Source organism: Neovison vison, chromosome 7 (assembly GCF_020171115.1).
Source record: "Neovison vison isolate M4711 chromosome 7, ASM_NN_V1, whole genome shotgun sequence".
NCBI lineage: Eukaryota > Metazoa > Chordata > Mammalia > Carnivora > Mustelidae > Neogale > Neogale vison.
In genome coordinates this window covers 164276199-164297712 of record NC_058097.1, presented here as the reverse complement: position 1 = coordinate 164297712, position 21514 = coordinate 164276199, and the positions used below count along the sequence as shown (strand labels likewise).

Sequence of the window (21514 nt, the reverse complement as noted above, 5' to 3'; positions counted from 1 at the left end):
CTGAAGAGCCATGTAAAATACACCTCAAAATTATCTGAGGTGTGAAAGAGAAGATCACTTATCTACTAGCTCAGGGACTCCATTGACCAAGGGTTTTCCCCATAGGGTGTCCCACATATCTCCATATCCCACCTGTGTTTCCCAAATGATTCCTGTATTGGGGCAGCCAAGAAGACATTGGGCATCAAATGAGAGGTGAGGCTAAATGAGATCCCACAGCAGTAAGAGCTAGAGTAAAATGGGGGCCTAGAGGATGTGCAGTGGAGCACAAGAAGTATCTGACACAAAGCCTCGTATTGATTATAACGAATTGCTAGATTGCTAGTATCTTCTTACACTCTGTGACTTGAATTTTTACAGTGTCTTTTAATGAATAGACATTACTAATTTTAAGTTAATCAAGTTTATAAATTTTTCCCTTTGTAGTTTGTGGATTTTGTTTTTTGTTTTTTTAAATCTTGTTGAAAGAGTCTTCCTATACTTAAGTCATAAAAATGTTCTTCCATAGTATTTTTTTTTCCCCACAGTGTTTTCTAAGCTTTATTGTTTTGCCTTTTACAGATCTACAATCCACCTGGAATTGATTTTTAAGTGAAGTGGACATCAGTTTTCATTTTTCTATGTCGCTATCAAGACTATTGAAGAATCTATCATTTCTCACTGTTGTAGTGTGCCACCTTTGTCATAAATCAAGCATTTGTATGTGTGAGAATCTATTTCTGGGCTCCTTTTTTTCCTATTCCATTGTCTATTTGTCTGTTATTATATCACACTATTTTAATGACTGGAGCTTCAGAGTAAGTGCTGATTCCCAGAAAAGCAAGGTGTCTGTTTTATTCTTCACAAATATCTTACCAATTTTGGGTCTTTTCCATTTCCTTACAAATTTTAGAATCAACTTGCCAAGTTTCACCCCCCGCCATCAAATGGATTTTTTTTTTCTATTGAGATTGCATGACGTGTAGATTACTTTGGAGAGACGTGTATCATCTCTATAATATTGAGTGTCCTAATCCTGAACATGATAAGTTCATTTATTTAGGCCTTTAAAATTTTCTTTCCAAAATATTTTATAGAAAGAATTCTGCTTCTAGCAATGGTGGACAAGGTGACTTTGAATCAACTTCCTCTATGAGAACAAATAGAAAAGGAGGCTAAAGTACAAAAACAAACAACAAACAAAAAACCCCCCATATTTGAAGGCACTGGAGAGTTGTCAAAGCACTGTATGGAGCCAAGATTCAGAGGAAAGGTAGAAGCGGGTCAGCATTTTGTGCCATTTTCCCCCGGAGGTGCATCACCCATTCCAAAGGCTGTCAGCCAAGGGCCCATGGGAGTGCTTTTGTAGATTTGGGGCTTGACAGCTCCCCCATTGCCAGGACTCTTACTTCCAAATCCCAGTCTCCTTGTCAGTCTTGCATGCTGGTCTGTTTTTTCCACCCAGTGAATCTGCTGCTTCTGTCTATACTCCTTTACTGCAGTTGGAAAATGACCTCAGGAGCAAGGAGGGTTGGACATGGAAATCAGAGTGTGCTTCCTTTCTCTCAGTGATCAGAAGTCCCATGTGGGCTGGCCAGCACAGATTTTTAATCTTTACTCTTGAAAGATATTTTCACTGTGGATAGGATTCCTTGTTGGTGGGGTTCCCCCCCACGCCCCGCAGTATTTTGAAGTTATCATTACCTTGTGTTCTGGCTTCTTTTGTTTATGGTGAAAGGTCAGTTGTCTTATTTTTGCACCCTTAAAGATAATGTGTATTCTTTGTCTGCAGTTACTTTTCTTCTTGTCTTTGGTTCATAGCACTTTTACTAGAATATGTCTAGATGTGAGTTTCTCTTTATCTACTTTGGAAGTTAGAGATTTCAAGTCTGTGAGTGTATATCTTTTGTAAGTTCGGGAAGATTCTTTTATTGCTTTAAAAGATAGATTTTCCTCATATTCTATGTTCTTTCTTTAAGGGACGTATAATTGTATGAATGCTAAGTCTTTTCACTCTGTTTCCCTGCTAGGCAACAATACTGCATTATGCAAGAATTACATCTGTGTGAGAAGGATTTGACAAATCAATTAGTCTTTCTCTTACTGAAATGCTTTTGACACTCAGATTCTCTCATACTCCAAAGCAGTGTCTGTCTCTGACATTAGCAGTGGCAAAACCCATCCACCATCATGGAATTTGGACATCGTCACCTCTTGTTTCAAGCACAAAGGACAAAATATGTGGAGGATTTTCCTGGTCACAAGGTTGAATGTTTAAAGTTTTAGGCTGTACTATGCCAGCCCCAAGTGGCAGATTCTGAGCAATAAAGGCACCTATTTGCCCTTTGATAAATGTATCTGTGATATGCAGCACCCTTTAAGGCTTGGGCTCCACAGTAGGAGCCCATCCTACCTGGGTTTAAGGGTAGCATTTCTCAGTCTCAACACTAACATTTGGGGTCAGATGATTCTCTGTTGCGGGGGTCTGTCCTGTACTATTATAGGAAATGTAGCAGCATCCCTAGTCTCTGCCCACTAATTACCAGTAGCACCCGCCAGTAGCACCAAATATTAGTATCTTCAGACATTGCCAAATGTTCCTTGGGAGGCAAAAATCCCTCCTGGTTGAGAACCACTGGTCTAAGGATAATACTCCAGACAAGACCCACATTAGAACTTAATACCAGTAGTCTGCTTTATAAAGGAAAGCACATAACCAGTTTAACTAGAGACCATGGGTTATAATGAGTTGTGTTTTCCTTTGGCCTTTGGAAGGAAAGTCTTCCTGTGTAGAAGCTTTTCAAAGCTTAAATTTTGTGTTTATTACATTAACTGTAAGCCTCAGTTTTCAGGACTGATCTTTTATCTCTAATATAAGAATCCTTTTGGGAATGGCTTCACTTTAATTTGAAGAGTGGCAGGCAGAATGACTCCATTTGAAGACAGCCTGAGGAGGCAACATCTTAGTACTGGTAAAGGCGCAAAAGCCACTGTGTTTAGTAGAGTGAATTAGGCTCCTGAAGCAGCTTTGAGGGCAGTGAACAGCAGTTTGGTGAGATGGAGAGAAGAGGGAAGGCACTGTTTGGCATCTGTGGGAGGCATACCTTGGGGGGAGCATACAAATGTTCCTTTGGTTTATCCTGTGCCAGAAGTAATTGAGGAATGCCTTCTGAGAGTGGGCTAGGGAGCTGAAGTTCAGAAATCAAACTAGTGGGGGTTTAAGCAGTAATAATTTTGGTGTGATGAATTAATGTGTACTTCCAGTTTGGAGACAGAAGAGTGAAGTCACTTCTCTCTTCTTTTGGAAATCACCCAAAAGCAGTAAGGAAAATGAGAAATGGAACTGCAAACTCTAGCTTCAACAAGCCTAGGAGACATGTGAGACGTGGAACTCTCAAATGAGTGAAAGAGTTGAAAAAGTAGTGAATATCAAAAGAAGAGTACAGGAGAAGACTTGCTTCTGCAGTATCTGAGAAACCTAGCTACTGTCTTTTCGAAGGTGAGCCTATTTGCAGGACTAGTCTGTTAAAGTAGCAGGGAAGAGAGGAAAACCCCGCATGTGAAGAGCCCTCTACTGTAGCATATGATCTTCACTGGCAAGGCTAGAGGGGTTCACACACATAACTCTGGATCACAATAAAAAAACTGTTAGCTTATCTCCTCCTCAATACAAAAATCCTGCAAATACCTGGGCAGAGCTTAAATTTAAGATGAGTCATCAGTTTTCTTCATACAGGTAAATGGGAACTCATTTTTGACTCCCCTCTCACATCTACATCCAGTCTTCTGGCAAATACTGGTGCCTCTACCTTCAAAATACATCTCAGAATCAATTTCTCATTACTTCCACCATTACCCTCTAATCTACATTCCTGTGCTCACCTAGAATACTGCAGTAATTTCATACCTATGCTCTCCATTTTGACGTTTGACTCTCAATAGTATTTTTTTCAAACAGAGCTGCCTGACTACATTAGATCATGTCAGTCTAATCAAAAACTCTCTCAAATATCTCTTCTCAGCATAAAATCCAAAGTTCCTTTTGTGGCTTTAATGATCTTATTCCTCACTGCTATCTCTTTGAACTCATCTCACAACTCTTTGTGACCCCTAGCTTATTCAGTTACTTACATTGCATCCCTTTACCCTGTTTTCTTATATTTATCTCATTTGATACGTTTGTGTATCACCCCTCCATGAGAATGTAAGCCTCATTAAATCATTAAAGATTTTTGCTCACTGCTGTACTTCCAGTGGCTAGAACTGTGCTGACACACAGTAGGTGCAATAAATATTTGTAGCTGATAAAAGTAAAAACAAAAACAAAAACAAAAAAAACAAACTAGCACAGGCTTTATATGAAGATATTACAATAGAGGAAAAAATCAAGAAAAATAGACATTACATGAAGCACACACACACAAAATTGCCTCAAAGTAGTTGAGAACTGGGGCATGTGGGTGGTTCAGCGGGTTAAAAAGCCTCTGCCTTCAGTTTGGGTCATGATCCAGCGTCCTGGGATTGAGCCCTGCATTGGGCTCTCTGCTCCGTAGGGAGCCTGCTTCCCTTCTTTTCTCTCTCTCTGCATGCCTCTCTGCCTACTTGTGATCTCTGTCAAATGAATAAATAAAATCTTTTTAAAAGTTGAGAATTATGATCAAATATTTCATAACCTGAGTATCTTAATGGAAGATTAATCTCTATAAAATAAGAGCAGACATTAGAAATACAAGAGGATATGATGAAACAACAAAGAATGAAATGTGAGCTGCTGGAACTAAGGAATAATTACAAAAATGAATATAGAATTAGAATGACAGAAGATACAGTGCTCAAATCACAATATGGGGAATAGAAAATAGGGTTTAAAAATAAAGAAAAATGACATGGAGAATAGAAGCAACATATATATAACTTGAATTTCTAAAGGAGAAAATTTGTTTTCTATTTTTATAGGTAAAAGCACTGAGAACCCTTGCTCATATGAAGAGTTGGCAATAAATAGGTTTTAAACTTCAAACCTCATGGAACTAAGGGTATTTTGCTAAGCAAAATAAGCCTATCAGAGAGAGACAATTATCGTATAATCTCTTTGATATGAGGGATTTTGGGGGGGGCGGGGGGAGGTTTGTGGGGAGTAGGGAAGGAAAAAATGAAACAAGATGGGATTGGGAGGGAGACAAACCGTAAGACTCTCAATCTCAGGAAACAAACTGAGGGTTGCTGGGTTATGGATACTGGGGAGGGTATGTGCTATGGTGAGTGCTGTGAAGTATGTTAAACCTGATGATTCACAGACCTGAACCCCTGGGGCAAACAGTACATTTTATGTTAATTAAAAAAAAAAAAAACACCTGAACTCTTAGCATCTAGGCCAAACATCATAATGATCTTTCACCAAAATGTATCCCTAATAAATCAACTGACAATTCACTTTCTCTACTACTTTTATTAAAGGCATAGAACAGGAAACCTCCTGACTTGCATTCAGGCCTCAGTATCAACATTTCAAATTGTCCCCTCTTTTGGAGCCTTAATTTTACCCACAGGGAAGATAAATCACTGTGAAGTTTGGGATGATTAAGAGGTATTGCCTTTCCTTCCTTTCCTGAGAAAGTCAACCATGAAAGGAGAGGTAGGTTTGAGAGAGATCAATTTAGGAACAAGAACATATAGATGTACAGAAATTGATTCTACTGAATCTCTGTGTAACCCAAGAGTAGATATTCATCTAAAGATTGATGGTTAACAATGCTTAGTACTGCTAACAGGTCAAGCAAGGAATTAACTGAAAAATCCGTTTTAGGAAAATGAGAATCACTGATTTGATGCAAGTTTTCAAAGCAGTTGTGTGAAACCATATTGAAATGAAGTGAGGAGGGAGGGGATGGCAGTAATAGAAGCAAGTTATTAAAACTGGATGTGGAAGGCATGAGGTAGGATGACAATAGCTCAAGTATGTATTATCTAAGAACAATTATTTTTAAGATGTAAAATACTGGGGGTAAAAATGTTGACAGAAAAGGGCCAACAGATTAAGGGAGAAGTTGAAGATGCAAAGGAAGATAATCAAAAGCACTAGGTTCACAAGAAGATTCAAAGGATTAACTATAGCTAGTATTTATTGAGCACTGAATACCTACAAGTGTGAAATGCTTTTAATCTGCTTTATCAAATTGTCAGTCACCATACAAGGTAGTTGCTATTGCTATCTTCATTTTACAGACAAGGAAAGGAGACCGAGAGAGATCTAGTTTGCGCAAGGTCACTCAGCTTTTTTACTGTGGTGGTAGAGCAGGGCTGTGACCTAAAAGACCTAAAGCTGTGGAACTTGTCCATGGTTGTGAATTTAGAAGACAGAAGTTGAAGGAATTTCTGCCTGATAAAATCTATTTCTTATGTAAGTTAGGGCATGTTAAGAATGAAGGAGGGTTATAGGTTTATGAATAGAGGCTTTAGACAATCGCTAACAAAATGGGAAAAGAGTTGACTAGAAAAAACAGTATTGATAACATGCAGTGTTTAGGGCAGTTAACATTGATTTTTAGTAATGCTGGGTCTTCTCCAGAAATAATCCATAAAGGACTGGATAGATCTACATATGGAATTTCCCAGGAAGGTATGACTGAAGATTATTTAGGACACTGACAATAGTGCTACTGAATTGATAGACCAATTAATAATCTAGACAGGGATTGTGAAGGTGAAAATAGATTGACAATGACCTAATTTGAACATATATAAAGAACAGAACTGTCATGGTCAGAGGTAATTTCTAAATTAGCAATTTCAGAGGTAAAGTTGTTTTTGGACATTGGAAATATCCAAGATATGGTTGTTGGTGGAGACAAAGTAATGGAACCAAAGCCTGGTAAGAAGTGGTCACTGAAGTCAAATAGGTAGTGAAAATTTTTCCTCAAAATTTACTCAAAGAATGTGACCTGTCTTTCTGATCTCAAACTGCTGTTTAATCAGAAAAACAGTAACTTCAAACTTTCTTCTGTAACTTCATTTCTCCCAGGTTTAAAAAATTATAGATTTGAGGACTTTTACGCATTATTACACACAAAATTGGAAATTGTGTTCCTAAAACGCTTTCCAGTAAAGACTGTTAAATCATTGGCATAGATGGGAGAAGTGCATTTCAGGTAAGAAATTATCAGTGATAGAAATTTGCCATTAAACTTTTGACTGAATTAGTCTTTCACTGTACCAAAATAATTTGTATTTTCCAATCTGATTCTTTAATAGGGATATCAAGATGGCAAAGCATCTGTCTCGTTTTTTTCCCTAAAGTTGACAATGAAAAAAAAACACAACCCTGATATTCATGCTTAAAAGATAGCCATGATGTTTAATGTGGTGCTGGGACACTAGGCTACATGGACCAATAGACCTAAATTTATTCCAACCCTGAATTATATAAATGGTCCAATAATATATGAATTAGCTGGAATAAAAACTTCTCCATTTGGTCATGAAGAAAAAGGTCTTTCAGTGAAGTTATTTTAGAAGAAGGCTCTTCTATTTACATATTAAGAACCAAGACTTATAAATAACCCAGCATGTTTCAACAATAAACTAATGGAAAATACTTTTTAAAATGTAATACTGATCTCTCCCACTTCCATTCTTAAACATAAATCAGCCTTCATTTACTACTTCATTTAGTTGTAATAAGGAACCCTAGAAACTAGATACTTAAAAATCTGTGGCCAACTGAAATTTGAATAAAGCCAAACCTATTCAAACCAAGTATCTATTAAAGGTCATATATCCTGTCTACTACCCCCTGACTTGGTATTTTACTATGTAGGGTAGCAACTACTATAAAACAATGTAAGAAATAAGAAAAATCAAAAGCCAAATGTTGGAGAGCTCTAATCTATGAATGGATTGCATGAACCGGATTATCACCTGTTCAAGTTGCTAATACTCCTAAATTTTAAATTTCAAAGTGACATAGGAATTTGTTTAAGTCCAACACATCAAACACGTAAGTAGCTAGATATATAAAAATTCAGCAAACAGGTTTGACTCATGCCTCTGAACATGTTACTTAGAAATATTTTGGACCCAAATATTCAAAGATCATGGACTAGCCCATAATGCAACCTGTTCATCTGATGTACACATCAACCACATAACACCAGGCAGAGAATTCTAATCTCACTCCCAAAGCAGCAGCAACAAAATCAGAAAGCAGTACTACTTTCCAGTAATTCAATAACCAAGGTAACAACACTGGGATACAATGAAGAGAATTTGTTTCAGCTTCTTCTTCAGTAAGGCTATTCCTCATTTTAAATAATGAGGATAAAGGTATCACAAACCAAATATGGGAAACTGCTTTTTCTTTATTTAGGCCTTAGGAAGAAAATTAACTTTGGTCACATATTACCTTAAAAAAAAATTCCAGTTTTACATATTCCTAAATAGATAGGACCAAATGATCAGAGAAATAATTTCTTCTGTAAAAATTGGCCAAATTTTATCAAAAATCTAACATACAATGTAATTCAAATTATATAAAGACTGCTTGGGATCATAACATGCCAAATGTATGACAGTTTTAACTCCATCCTAACAGGTGTGAAAGTATTTGCTCTCATGTTGCTTTGGTCCAAAAGAGTAGAGCTGAATCAGTAAGAGTAAACTAAGTACCTAATCTTTGCAAACAATTTAGATAGTTACTGGCAGCAGAAATACCCATGATGAATACTTCTACTACAGCAAAGTATAATAACTGAGTAGTTTTCATGAACACATCACAGTATCAGATTAAACTTCCTATAAGAGAAAAATATGAAGGAACAAAAAAGATGAAACAGCTACCACAAAAAAGTGTTTCCTCCATAACTATCTGAAGGGGTAAAAAGGTGAGATTAGAGTTTGATGATGCTAATATGAAATGAAATTGAGTACTGTATTTATTTCTTATTTTATACAACTCTTACTCTTTACAAAAATGGTTATAGTCATGCCCATAAAAGTGTAATCCATGGCATCTGAAAGCAAACACTCTTTGTAATTATTTAAAAGGGCCTTTTTAAAAATTATAATACAAAGGTCTGTGCTCTATAAGCAGTCCTCCACTGTGCATTATAACAATAAGGCTTACTTTTAATACAAAGACTAAGTGTTTGGGAGTTATGAACCACTGGATTTAACAAACATCATTTTATAGTTGCTTTTTGCATCTTTTTTGTTTTTGGGATCCTCCACTTCATCAGGGTGCTCAGTAGCTTGGAGTTCTTCAGCAGACTCTTCTTTCTCTGACTCTGAATCACTTTCAGAGTCATCTGGACTTTCAGGATCAGGTGAATCATCATCATCATCATCATCTCCAGCCACATCACCTTCTCCATCATGATCTTCTACCTATGAACATCAACCAACAGGTTCTTCTTAAATACTACAATTACCCAGTACAAAAACTGGGAAAGACACTAATTTTTGTCACAGTCTCAGAACACCTACTCCCTAGCCATTAACATCAAGTTTTATGATCGACTCAGGCATCCCGGTGTTTTACCCATTAGACTTAAAGTAGGATTTTGTTTCAAGAAACAGCTCTGAAGACCACTCACTTGACTCCCCTCCCCCTGGTTTGAAAACTACCATATCTTCCTGAAAGAAACAGTATTTTTTTTAAAAGTAAGATAAATTAACCACTGACCCATGGAAATGAGGAAAAGTGATCAATGTTTTACATATAAACTTTGGTGTAGTTAACCAGCACTTATAATATGAAAAGAGATCACAGAGAAAACTGAGAAAGATCCTAAACTAGTATTTACATGAAATATTTTCTCTAACTTGTATGTTGTTCATGCTTATTAAAGATGTGCCATAATGATTATCTAAGTTGAATTTACATTAAGCTTCTATCAGAAAACGTTTGTAAAACTCAAAAATACCTTTTCTCATTATCTACGAAGACCTATTTGGGCATATGGAAAATTAAGTGACTGTAAAAAGAAAGCCTTTTACATAGGATTCTTGACTGCTGGAGTAATCTAACAGAAATTAAGGTATCAATTTAGAAATTATCTTCCCATTTAATGAAAATGTTAATTACTACCTCACTGAAGCCAAGTCCACAATGTCGTCGATATCTTCCTGATAATTTACTGTCCATACTTTGCTGATATTGAGACTCCAGTTCTTCATTAATTTTCTTGTCTTCTTCCCCTGCATGTCCAGTGTACTTTGGTTATGTTTTAGTCAAATTAATAAAAACATTTGATTACACAGAAAAAACCCACATTACAAACGCTAATATATTCAGGGCTGATTTCTCTGTGACTAATTTTACAACGCATTTTGTGGATGAGTTTCCGCTATACAGTAGATATAATACGAATACCTAACCGCTATTAAAAAACCGAAGGATGTATTTATGATTATTTCTCTAGTAACCTACCCTCTGAACTACAAAAGTGTTGATAAAAGATGAAGAACTTATATTTTTCTATGTGGTAAGTTAAAACTACACAAGTCTCAGAACTGCCTGAAGTTCAGGTATTATAAATACTAATTATCAAGAACTCTTAAAAATTTTAGCTTACTTATAGTCTAATAAATAATTGTTCCCAGAAAGGGGAGTTTTCTCTCACATTTAAAGCACCAGCAACAAACAAAAGTTTGTATTTTAACAGATATACAATGAAAAGGCAGGCAATTCTGTTCAGAGAATGGCTAAATAAATAATGGCTCTAATTCACGCTTTTCTTACATACCAGTTTACTGAAACAACACAAACTTAATTACAACTAGAACATTACTAATACCATCAAAGCTTTCTGAGGGGTTGGAGCCTGGTTGGCTCAGTCACGTGAGCATCCAACTCTTGATTTTAGCTCAGGTCATGATCTCAGGGTCCCAAGATCAAGCCCTAAATTGGGCTCCCCACTCCGCAGGACGTCTGTTTGAGATTCTCTCTCTTTCTTTCCCTCTTGCCCTCCCCCTGCTTGCAAGTGCTCCTGTACTCTCTAAAATACATACATAAATCTTAGGGTGGGGAGAAAAAAAGCTTGAGTATGCCATTTTAATTTGTAAATATAAGAGGAATTTCATTTTAAGTCACAAATGGTAGTGCCTGCACTATTTTTATTCATAAAGTCAAGTTTTAAAAGAATAAATGCAGTAGTTAAGTATTTTTCCATTCTAGAAAGCTCAGGTATTCTTTTTGCCTCAGAAATTCTTTTTCTAAGAATGCAAATCAATTTGAAATAATTATTTGGAAAAATAAAAAACCTGTTAATTTCTGAAATGTGCTACATATTCTAGGTCAGTATAAAGTTAATTTAAATAATTTAACTAAAAAGTTCGTTAACTATGATCCAGGTCATTATCCCCTATTATTAATAATGTCCAAGATTAGTGTCAATTTTATATAGGAGAAAATTTCATTTTTTAGCAGCCTGAATTCAAATTCAAACTCATTTTTAGTTTTTATTTTAAAACTTTTTCCACTAAAATTAATTTCTTCAGGCTTTGCGACAAGTTTATATTCTTTATTAAGGATTTCAAAACAAAACTCAGTGAATAAATTCAAAGCCAGTTTAATATGCCAACAATTATACTGTATGTTAAATAATTTCTGTAAAAAATTCATATATACATACTACATAACAGTTGGCAAGATAAGGCATAAAACCTCACTATAATAAGTATGATCTATAAAAACGAAGATAGAAAAAGGTCAGTTTCTTGGTCAGAATATCATTGATATATTCTCTCAAATCTTTAAAGTATATGATAATTGTTATATATACATTTACATATACATTTCCAGATCTAATATTTTAATCATTAACACAATTATACAGAGACTATCCCGCAATACAAACGAATATTTCATGTTCCAAATGCAGCACTGCCTCTTAAATTATATTTTACTTTCTTACCTGTTCGGAAGTGAGATGTTGATTTGTGGTCTCCTATAACAAGACGACCGGTGTGTTCTTTCTATAAGAAAGTAGAAAATATATTAGAATTTGAGACCACAAACTTAAAATAATTATTGAGTGTCTACAATGTGCCCAACATTATTCCAGGCTTCTGAGATAAAGTAAAGAAAAAGAATTAAATCGAGATCCTTGTCTTTATGGAACTTATAGTCTAGCAAAGATAGAGATGAGGAGGGGAAATGAAATCAGTTAAGTAAATTATAGTACGGTAGAAAGTTGTAAGTGCCTTTAAAACACACAGAGCATAGAAGGGGAGTGGAGAGTATGCAGAGGTCAGGCTGGAATTTTAAATGGGACGGATAACTAAAAAATTGCAGCAATATAAATATTTTCTTTCCTAAAAGGCCAATTAAATGAGTTGCTTTAACTTTCTCATCTCCTCTTTCTGATACCTATACTTTATAGAAAGAAAGCAAATGAAATTATTTAGCTAGATAAAAATAAAGTAATAGACTCAATGAAAAAAGTGATAGATCTTTAACAAATAGCCAGCTCATCATTATTTGACTACAATAAGTACCCAATCTTAAAACCGTCAAGAACAGAATTTAAAGCAATCTAATTCTACTCTAAAATATACAAATAAATCCTGATTCAATGTTACTAATTAATTACCCCACATAATTACTCTCAATTATCAGTTCCAATCTACTCCTTATGGTTTATATTTAGTTTCATAAACAAAAGAAATTCTTCACTAAAACACAGTGAAGGGAAAATAAATGTGACTGCAAAGTAACCTTAACCAATCACCTGTGAAGATACAGTACAAAACAAATCTTCCTATTGTGAAAGGATGACAGACACATACATTTTCCATACTCCAAGATATTACTGAAAGGCTTCAAGCACTAATACTTAACTGCTTTACAGGCCATTATCACAGAAGCAAATCAATGATTCAATATGCTGCTTCTTTAGATTGCAAAAGACACTCCATTATCCAGATTTGAAAATGTGTAATACATTGTTACCTGAGAATGATGACAGTAGTGCGCCAGTCTATTCACACTTTCTCCTAGCTGGTGCTCCCTGTGACCAGTAAAATACTCATCGTAGCTGGCTAGGGTTAGGAATATACTTCGTTGCCACAGAACGGAGTAAAACTAAACAGCCTATTTGTAAGATCAAAGCTACAATCTTGGCCTTCCTAGGAAATAATTTAATGTATGCTAAATAGCTCATATACTGGTAGTTAGTTTTTTAAATTGTTCAATCTGTTCTTTCTTCCCCATAGTTTTGAGATACATTTGACAATATTACTGGCATATAAAACTGGTAGCTAAATCTCATACACTTTATGTTAGGGTATTCTTTCTAAGTACTCAAGGAGTTTTCATTCTACTAGGTTGAGCATGTCCCCTAAATTATTACTTACTTCATATATTCTTAACAAATACTTAATTTGCATAATCAAGACAAACTTCAGATTACTTTCCATGATAAATCACAAAATTACTGGGAAATCTGGGTTAAAAAGATATTATAAAAATGCATCCTTGTACAGGTCTTACTGTGTTGCATGATCTCTCGCTACCCTGAACCCCACTATTCTAATCTGGCTAACTCCTCTTTGTTTCACCAATTTTATTTCTGGGATGCTTTCTTGTACCACTAAGGCAGACTTAGCTACCCTTGTCTGTTGACTCCACAGCTCTTTCATAGCACATGCACAGTTCTTTCATAGCAATTATAATTCTAAATTATCTTGGTTTCCTCTATTACATGATGCCTCCAAACATGCAATCTATGTAACCTCCAGGACCTAGCATGGTCCCTGGCATCTTGTAAACAGTCAATAATGGTTGGTAAAATGCATGAGTGAGTCCCCATATGAATAACAAAAACAAAGGGCAGAATTTAATTTTGAGGCACTTAAAAAAAAAAAGCAAAAAAAAGTTTTCTTATTTTATCCACATTTGGGGCAATGTTAGAAAAATAAATTGACTTGCTTACACAAAATAAATGATCTAGAAATAACTGTATTTGCATGTAAAAATTATTGCTAGGAACAAGACGGTTTTTTTTCCCCAAAAAGTGTTTTCCTGGCACCTATATTTTCTATTTTCTACCACGTTAATCAATTTGAAAGGGATTTCAAAATATATTGAACATTTTAACGATTAAGTTTTTGATAAAGGCTTGACTAGTACTTCAGGGACTAGAGGGAGCTATAAAATATGAAAGGCCTACCAACTGGTCTGCCCAGAAAACTATTAAGTCATTTAGCTAACAGATAGCAAATTATAAACTTTCTTCCACAGGAGTCTCCTCAAACCAAGGTTTCTCTCTATACAGTCTCTAAACTTTACTGCTCAGTGGCACTGAGAATCCCAGAAGTGGTTCAGAAATAGTATAAATTTTAAGCGCTTGGTTAGGTCAGCTGTATTTCCTAAGCAGAACAGGAAAATGGGATCCAAGTATATTCAGTCTGGCTCACTCAACAAAGTAAGGACATGATTTATACAGAAAGACTAAAAAAACTCAAACTGTTTGATGCTTACCTTTCCTGCGCCCATAAGTCTCAAGAACTTTTGTTTTCTTTCTTCATTACCTAAGTCTGCTGCTTCCCAATTGCTAGATCCAAGCTACAAAAGAAATCAGCCATTAGTTTTTTTGCATACTAATACAGACTTAAAAATTTAAACTCTCCCCACAACTTCCAAGGTTTAAAAAAAACCCCTGTCATTTTTAAATATAAACAGGGCTCACTGATTTTGTTTAGGTACCGAAGCTATATATCATACTCAATATACACTCCTTTTCTATTACCTCAAGGCAGTATCCTTTATTTCTTTTGCAGCCAGAGCTTTGATTCTGAAGACTGCACTTATCAGAATCACCTGGAGGGTGTGTTAAAACCCAAACTGCCAGACTACACCCCAAGAGTTTCAGATCCAGTAAGTCTGGGCTCAAGTAAGGTGGGCTCAAGGATTTCATTCCTAACAAATTCCTAAGTGACGATGCTGTTGATGTTCATGTGAGGACCACACCTTGAGACCTACTATCCTAGAGCTTTGCAAGGCCCTGGAGTACCTAGAATTTCGAACACAGAGCCTGCCACAGTCATTACTTAAAAGTTAGTCTGGCTTTAGTGCTGTCTAAAGGACCACGGAACACAAAATGGACCCAATTTTAGGTTTTCAACTTCTTTTCTGTGCAGTTTGTTTGTAAGGATTGATATATTAAGACTTATATTCTTTTTTAAAGGTCTTCTGAAAGAGAAAACGGAAACAGAGAAAACTTATTTTAAAAAAAAGTAAAACGCATTCTACCTTGCAATTACCAAATGGTCAGTTGGGCCCTTTTACAATCTAAGAAATATTATGGAGTCCTAGTGATCATATTTTTCCCTACATCTTGAAACAAATATAGGAAATATTATGATTCATTAGTTTTTGCCAACTATACTAAAAATGACTAAAATAAGGAAACAGAAAAAAACAGCTGAAGAGTTTTCTCATCCTGTTGTCCAAGGTAGTGCATCATCTTTCAAGATGTCACTCCCCGTTGTATACTTCTAGCTTTCATGGACACAGTTGAGTCAGAATATTCATTTCTACCCATAATGGCAACTAGGTAAAAACCAGAAACTGACAAAAGCCATGTCACAATTATTATATGAATAAAGTGAATGCAAAATGATAGGTGGTGTACCCTAAACAAATGATAATGGCAAAATTAATCGTATATGCAAAAATCTTAAAGACTGAATTTTTGGATGTTGAAACACTACATGACTTCTCTCCAATCAAGGAATCAAGAGACAAAGAAAAAAAAAAAGAAAAAATTCAGCACTCTCATCTAGAAAGTCATTCAATAGGGATTCTTCATCTTGTAATACTGTGCAGTAAGAGCCCGGACCATCCTGTTTTTCTAAAAAACTGTGTGACTGCTTCAGCTTTTATATTTGTACACCAATATTTATTTACTTGACAGGATCTGAAACTGAACAAGTGCTAAAGGAAGATGTATATACAAAGGTGACTAGAAGGATTGTAGAAAGGAAACATTCATTGGCTTGATCATTCTAATTGAGTTTATAATCTAAATATGAAAATGTTTTGCAATTATGGAGCAAAGATGACAACCCGCCCCTTTCAACACAAAATTATGGGCACAAAGGTTTAAATTCTTCATATTATTTTTTGATGATGAAAATGCTAGAACTACCAATAATGATAAAGCTAAAATCTATTAGAAATTATTTGAAATCTGAAACTATGTGTTCCAGTTTTACACACAAAAATTGATAAGCAGTTAGCGGATTCAGAGGATGCTAACCATTTTAGGTATGTATGTCACAAAAATCAGAAAGCCATGTAATAGAAATTTGGGCTTGCTAAGGTTACATTCATATTGAAATTTTCAATAAAATTGGTTTTCACTATTTTTGTTCTTCTGGAAATTATTTGTAGAAGGTTTAGAAAATATAAAAAAAGAATGATGGGCGCCTAAGTGGCTCAGCTGCTAAAGCGACTGCCTTTGGCTCAGGTCATGATCCTGAAGTCCCAGGACTGAGTCTGCATCCAGCTCCCTGTTCAGCAGGGAGTCTGCTTCTCCCTCTGACCACCCCCCCAATGCTCTCTCTCTCTCATTCTCTTAATTAAAACAAAACGAAACAAAAACCAAAACACCAGAAAAACAAAACAAAACAAACTCAATGGTGACCATTTCTCTAGGGATATGAGTGTTGGAAGTATTTGTTCATGGAATATTAGCCATCAAAAAAATGAAATCTTCCCATTGGCAATGACGTGGATGGAGCTAGAGAGTATTTTGTAAAGTGAAGTAAGTCAATCAGAAAAAGACAATTATCATATTTCACTTATATGTGGAATTTAAGAAACAAAACAGAGGATTTTAGGGAAGGGAGGAAAAAATAAAGATGAAATCAGGGAGGGAGACCAACCATAAGAGACTCTTAACTACAGGAAACAAACTTGAGAGTTGCTGAGGCGGGGGCTGGTGGGGAGGTGGGGTAACTGGGTGATGGGCATTAAGGAGGGCACTTGATGTAATGAGCACTGGGTGTTAATATACAACTGATGAATCACTGAACTCTACCTCTGAAACTAATAATACACTATATGTTAACCAATTGAATTTAAATAAAAATAAATTTTAAAAAATTAAGTATTTGTACAACACTGGATAATCACTTGTGGTTCTTCCAAATTCCTTTTTTTGGGAAGCTTATATGCTTTCATGATTTTAGCTACATAACTTCCAATCTCCACTTCTTTCCATCTGACAACTCAGTATCTTTATATATGACAGTTAGTTCCTAACTTTTTCTGGCTCAACACAGTTAAGAAAGGGGCGCCTGGGTGGCTCAGTGGGTTAAGCCGCTGCCTTCGGCTCGGGTCATGATCTCAGGGTCCTGGGATTGAGTCCCGCATCGGGCTCTCTGCTCAGCAGGGAGCCTGCTTCCTCCTCTCTCTTCTGCCTGCCTCTCTGCCTACTTGTGATCTGTCTCTGTCAAATAAATAAATAAAATCTTAAAAAAAAAAAAAAAACAACAACAAAGTACTAGCTAAAGTTAAGTTCTGATTCTCACTAAATCACTTGCTCTCGGAGTCTGGACCGCACATTTAACTTCCCAGTTTCCACTCTTAATCTACACAGAGTAGCTTCTTTAAAAGACTGTCTTAAGAACAACACCTAAGAACTGCAGTGTTTCACAACTTACAACATACTAATGACACTTATGTTCTCTCAAGAGTCCAGTTAATAAATAAGAACACTGAGGCAAAGTCACTTAAAAGTTTAAGTGACTGATCCTGTTTCCTTAAGTTCTATGCTCTTTCCACATCATGCTGTACGTGATCAAATGAGATAGAATATGTGATAGTTTATGAACTAGTTATAATAGTTACAGAATCAAGTTAAAAACAAAACAACTTTCTGAAAGCCAAAACTTTTCTATTAAAAGAGCAAATATCTTCCGAAGTCTTTACAGAAATAATCCTACCATTAGCAGTATTTAATCCTATTGTTTTTTTCCAATCGTCAAGTCCTTCTGGTTCTTCCTTTCAAAGACCTCAGCATACAACAGCAACTACCTTGCTCAAGTGCTGCATTTTCAAAAGCACATGGGTGCCTGATACATTCTTGGAGGGTCTCCACCAGTTACTAAAATTAACTTCCCCTCACCTCCCATTCTCTTAAAAATAGTTTTCATTTCTCTACTCCAATCAAACCAATGAGACCATTTTTAAGTTATCCTTAATACCTTTTATTATAGAACTGTAGTCAATTTACCTCCGCCTGAATAATGCATAACGTAGTAACTCTTAGAATTTATTTCTAACACTATCAGCATTTTCTTAAAGCTGGATTCCATGCTTAATATCTATTTTGAACATCTTTCTTTCCTTTTAAAATATTTTATTTATTTGAGAGAGAGGCAAGGTGCATGAGGTGGGGGGAAGAGCAGAGTGAGAGGGTGAAGCCGACTCCCTACTGAGCAAGGAGCCTGACATGGGGCACTATCCTAGGACCCTGGGATTATGACCAGAGCTGAAGGCAAATGCTTAACTGAGGTGTCTTCTACTTTTAACATCTTTCAAATGTTTTGTTATCTCCATTTAATATGTGAGGTGAGTAAGCAGAGAAACTGATTATCTTTCACATGCAGTGTACGTTCATTAGAAACTGATGATCAATTACAACTTCAATTATAATTAACTGATTTTCTACAACTTAAATGTGTATTTAAAAAATAATTTTTAATTTTGTATATAGTATTTAAAAATGTTTTTAAAACAAGTAAACTCCTAATTACCAGTAAAAGTAATAGTCACATGAAAGAAACAGACTTAAAAAAATCACTATCAAAAGACAATTACTCTACTGCACTTTAAATTAGCAACATAATCATTTTTAGATAATGTGTGAAAGTTGTAGGACCTAATCTTGAATTGCAACTACAACCAATCCCTCCAAAAGAATGCTTGTAAGATTGGAAAAGGTCTTAAAGGTCATCTTAAACTGATCCCAATAGAAGCTGTGGAGTTATCCCTTTAACGTTCTGTTAAATTACCTAACATCAAGAGTTTTCTGTCAAGCTAAAAGATATTTCTGAGTCTAGCAAAACAGGTGCCTGACATTCTAGGAATCAAGTCACAGTTATATGCCAGGAGGAAAACAATGTAATTGCTTTTAAAATGGCACCCAGGTTACTCAAATGCCTTAGATAAATGCCTAACAACTACTGGATTACCATATTAACAAGATCTAGGAGGCAGTAGAAGGGAAGAATAGAGGGCACCAAAAAAATCTCACTATATAATTCTTCATCCCCAAATCTTTCCTGATTACTAATCTTTCTGCAAAATTAAATTCAATTTAAGAACCTTGGTATTCCGGTCGTAATCCCACCTCCCATCCGAAGAGGGGTGGGTCGTATACAAATTACGCACTACTAGTAGTCTTTAGTGAGCTTTTAACGGTTCACAAAGGTATTATGAAAGTGCACTGAACTGCACTATAAAGAATTCTACATGTTCAGAAATAGTAATTTAAACAATAACTTAAAGAAAATTAGATTTAGTTCTTTTTTCATCCTTAAAGATGACCTCTCCATGCCCCCACCTACCCGTCCCTAAAATTTCTCAGTCAACGTTTCCATGGCGTTTATCCATTGTACGAAGGACCTAGTTTTCCGTTTACTGCAGTCTCCATGACACTGCGCTAAGAGCTAGGACAAATATACAGAAAGACCTAGGATAAGCACCGTACTCATTCGTCTTTGAATTCCCAACACCTGGCATAGCAGTAAATATTTAATGGGTTACTTTAAGGAATGAATGGTTTGCTATTTAAGCTGACAAGCTTGGGTGGGGGAAAAAGGAGAAGGTAGCTGAAATCAAAATGGGCTTCTGGGTCCCAACATTTTAGACCTCATCACCATGCGTCAGTACGAAATGCCCCTCCCGGTACAATTTTCGGTTCAATACTGTTTTCGGTTTATTCCCAATAGTACACTGGGCGAAAATAATTCCGGTCGGTAAAATCTGTCCAAATGTGCACCAACATCTTGACATTGTCACAGGAGCATTTTAAATCTCAAACAGGAGGGATCTTGCCATCCCTATCCCAAGTAGAAACGCCCGACAAAGAAGCTTCATCAGCCCCGAAAGACGCTTCCCGACCCTCTCAGGACCTCCTTCCTCGATCCCTCCTTCCTACGCAGATCTCTGGCTCTTAAGATGTAGACCTCTACAAACCTTCCGACCCTAAGTTAGGAAAGGAAAAATTTCCTATTCTTCTGGTTCCTCCCCCTCGACCCTCCCCCTTCGGGCCACCTCGAACCCTTCCTCCTTCTTAAACCACCCTTCCCGGCCTACCCCAGCCTTTAGTAGGCCTCAACCCTCATCCACTCCGCCATTGTTATTTACATCGTCGTCTGGGGAGGCTGAACGCTTCACCCCGTGCGGATGGGACTCCCTGGCAGCACTCATCGTTGCTGGGACCCCGACGGGAAACGCCGAACCCACTCGCCGTTCTCTTCAGCAGCGGCGCCAGCAGTCTGCAACCTGCCACCGGCCCAAGAAGCGCCACTCCAGAACGCCGAGCCCCTCCAGGCCTTCTCGGCCGCGGTCGTCACCGCCGCGGCTACTCGCCGCTACGGAGCACTCTGGTAGTTGTAGTTTTCAGGCTCACTCCATACCGATTGAACAAAACGCATGGATAAGAAAACGAAAACTACACTTCCCAGGAAGCACAGCGGCGCAGATCGCGCTGTGTGGCGGGAGTGTCCTCTGAAGTTCCGCCTTCTTCAGCTGGTGATGGGAGCTTTCCCGCGGATGGGTATGGCGGTGAGAGTTCATTTAAAGCGTCGTCGCCACAGAAAGCGGCTTAGAGACTTCGTCGCCACAGAAAGAGGCATTTCGCCGTGAGATGCTGTGCGCCTGACAGATGCAGTCATAGTTAAGCATCTAGGTTTAAGTATAATGTTTGAAGATTTTTGAATCCTCACTGGTACCGTCCCCCCCCCCCCCGCGACAAAAACCTTAAAAAAAAAAAAAAATGGCTTCTACTGTTTCCACCCTCATGTTCGCTATTGCTCCTGAGGCTGACCGGCGGTGCGGCTTTCTAGAAGATTCTGATAAATATTTTGCCGCTTTCTCATTCTCACCGAAATGAGTTCAAGATGGTGCAGGTTAATTGGCTGTTACTGAAACTAGGGTCTGCCAGAGGGAATTCTGTAAATTGCCCACACAGCGTTTTGTGAGGTGGGAGTGACCCTAACCGACCTCGCTGCGCTTCGGAGAGGTGTTGTACTTCTTGGGGCCTTCACGAAGTAAAGTCCCTTTCTGCCAGAAGGCCTTGTATCTTAATTTTCATTAAAATTTTTTCGAATTGAGGTGAAATCCACACAATGTAAAATTAACCACTTTAAGGTGTACAATTAAGTGGCATTTGGTACATTCACAATGCTGTGCAACAATCACCTCTATCTAGTTCCAAGTTATTTTCATCACCGCAAAAAGAAGGTCAGTATCCAATGAGTAGCTCTTCCCCATTTCCCCCTCCCCACCCCCAGCAGCTACGCT

The 21514-nt window shown here is 36.9% G+C and overlaps 1 protein-coding gene across 1 annotated transcript; it reads right to left on the bottom strand.

The window, feature by feature from the left end:
* Positions 1-8316: 8316 nt before the first annotated feature.
* Positions 8317-20585, bottom strand: C7H11orf58 (chromosome 7 C11orf58 homolog). The gene is made up of 5 exons (XM_044258890.1): positions 20357-20585; positions 14459-14542; positions 11892-11952; positions 10064-10173; positions 8317-9360 (listed from the first exon to the last, which is right to left on the bottom strand). Exons 1-5 carry the CDS (start codon positions 20417-20419, stop codon positions 9130-9132), a joined length of 549 nt encoding a protein of 182 aa, XP_044114825.1. The 5' UTR covers positions 20420-20585; the 3' UTR covers positions 8317-9129.
* Between the last annotated feature and the right edge of the window lie 929 nt (positions 20586-21514).

Coding starts and splice junctions, on each gene's coding strand:
- C7H11orf58 (XM_044258890.1), bottom strand. CDS start 20,419: ATGAGTGCTGCCAGGGAGTCCCATCCGCACGGGGTGAAGCGTTCAGCC. Junction 11,953..14,458: donor GACTTATGGGCGCAGGAAAG/GTAAGCATCAAA, acceptor ACTTTCTTATAG/AAAGAACACACCGGTCGTCT. Junction 10,174..11,891: donor AACATCTCACTTCCGAACAG/GTAAGAAAGTAA, acceptor CTGGACATGCAG/GGGAAGAAGACAAGAAAATT.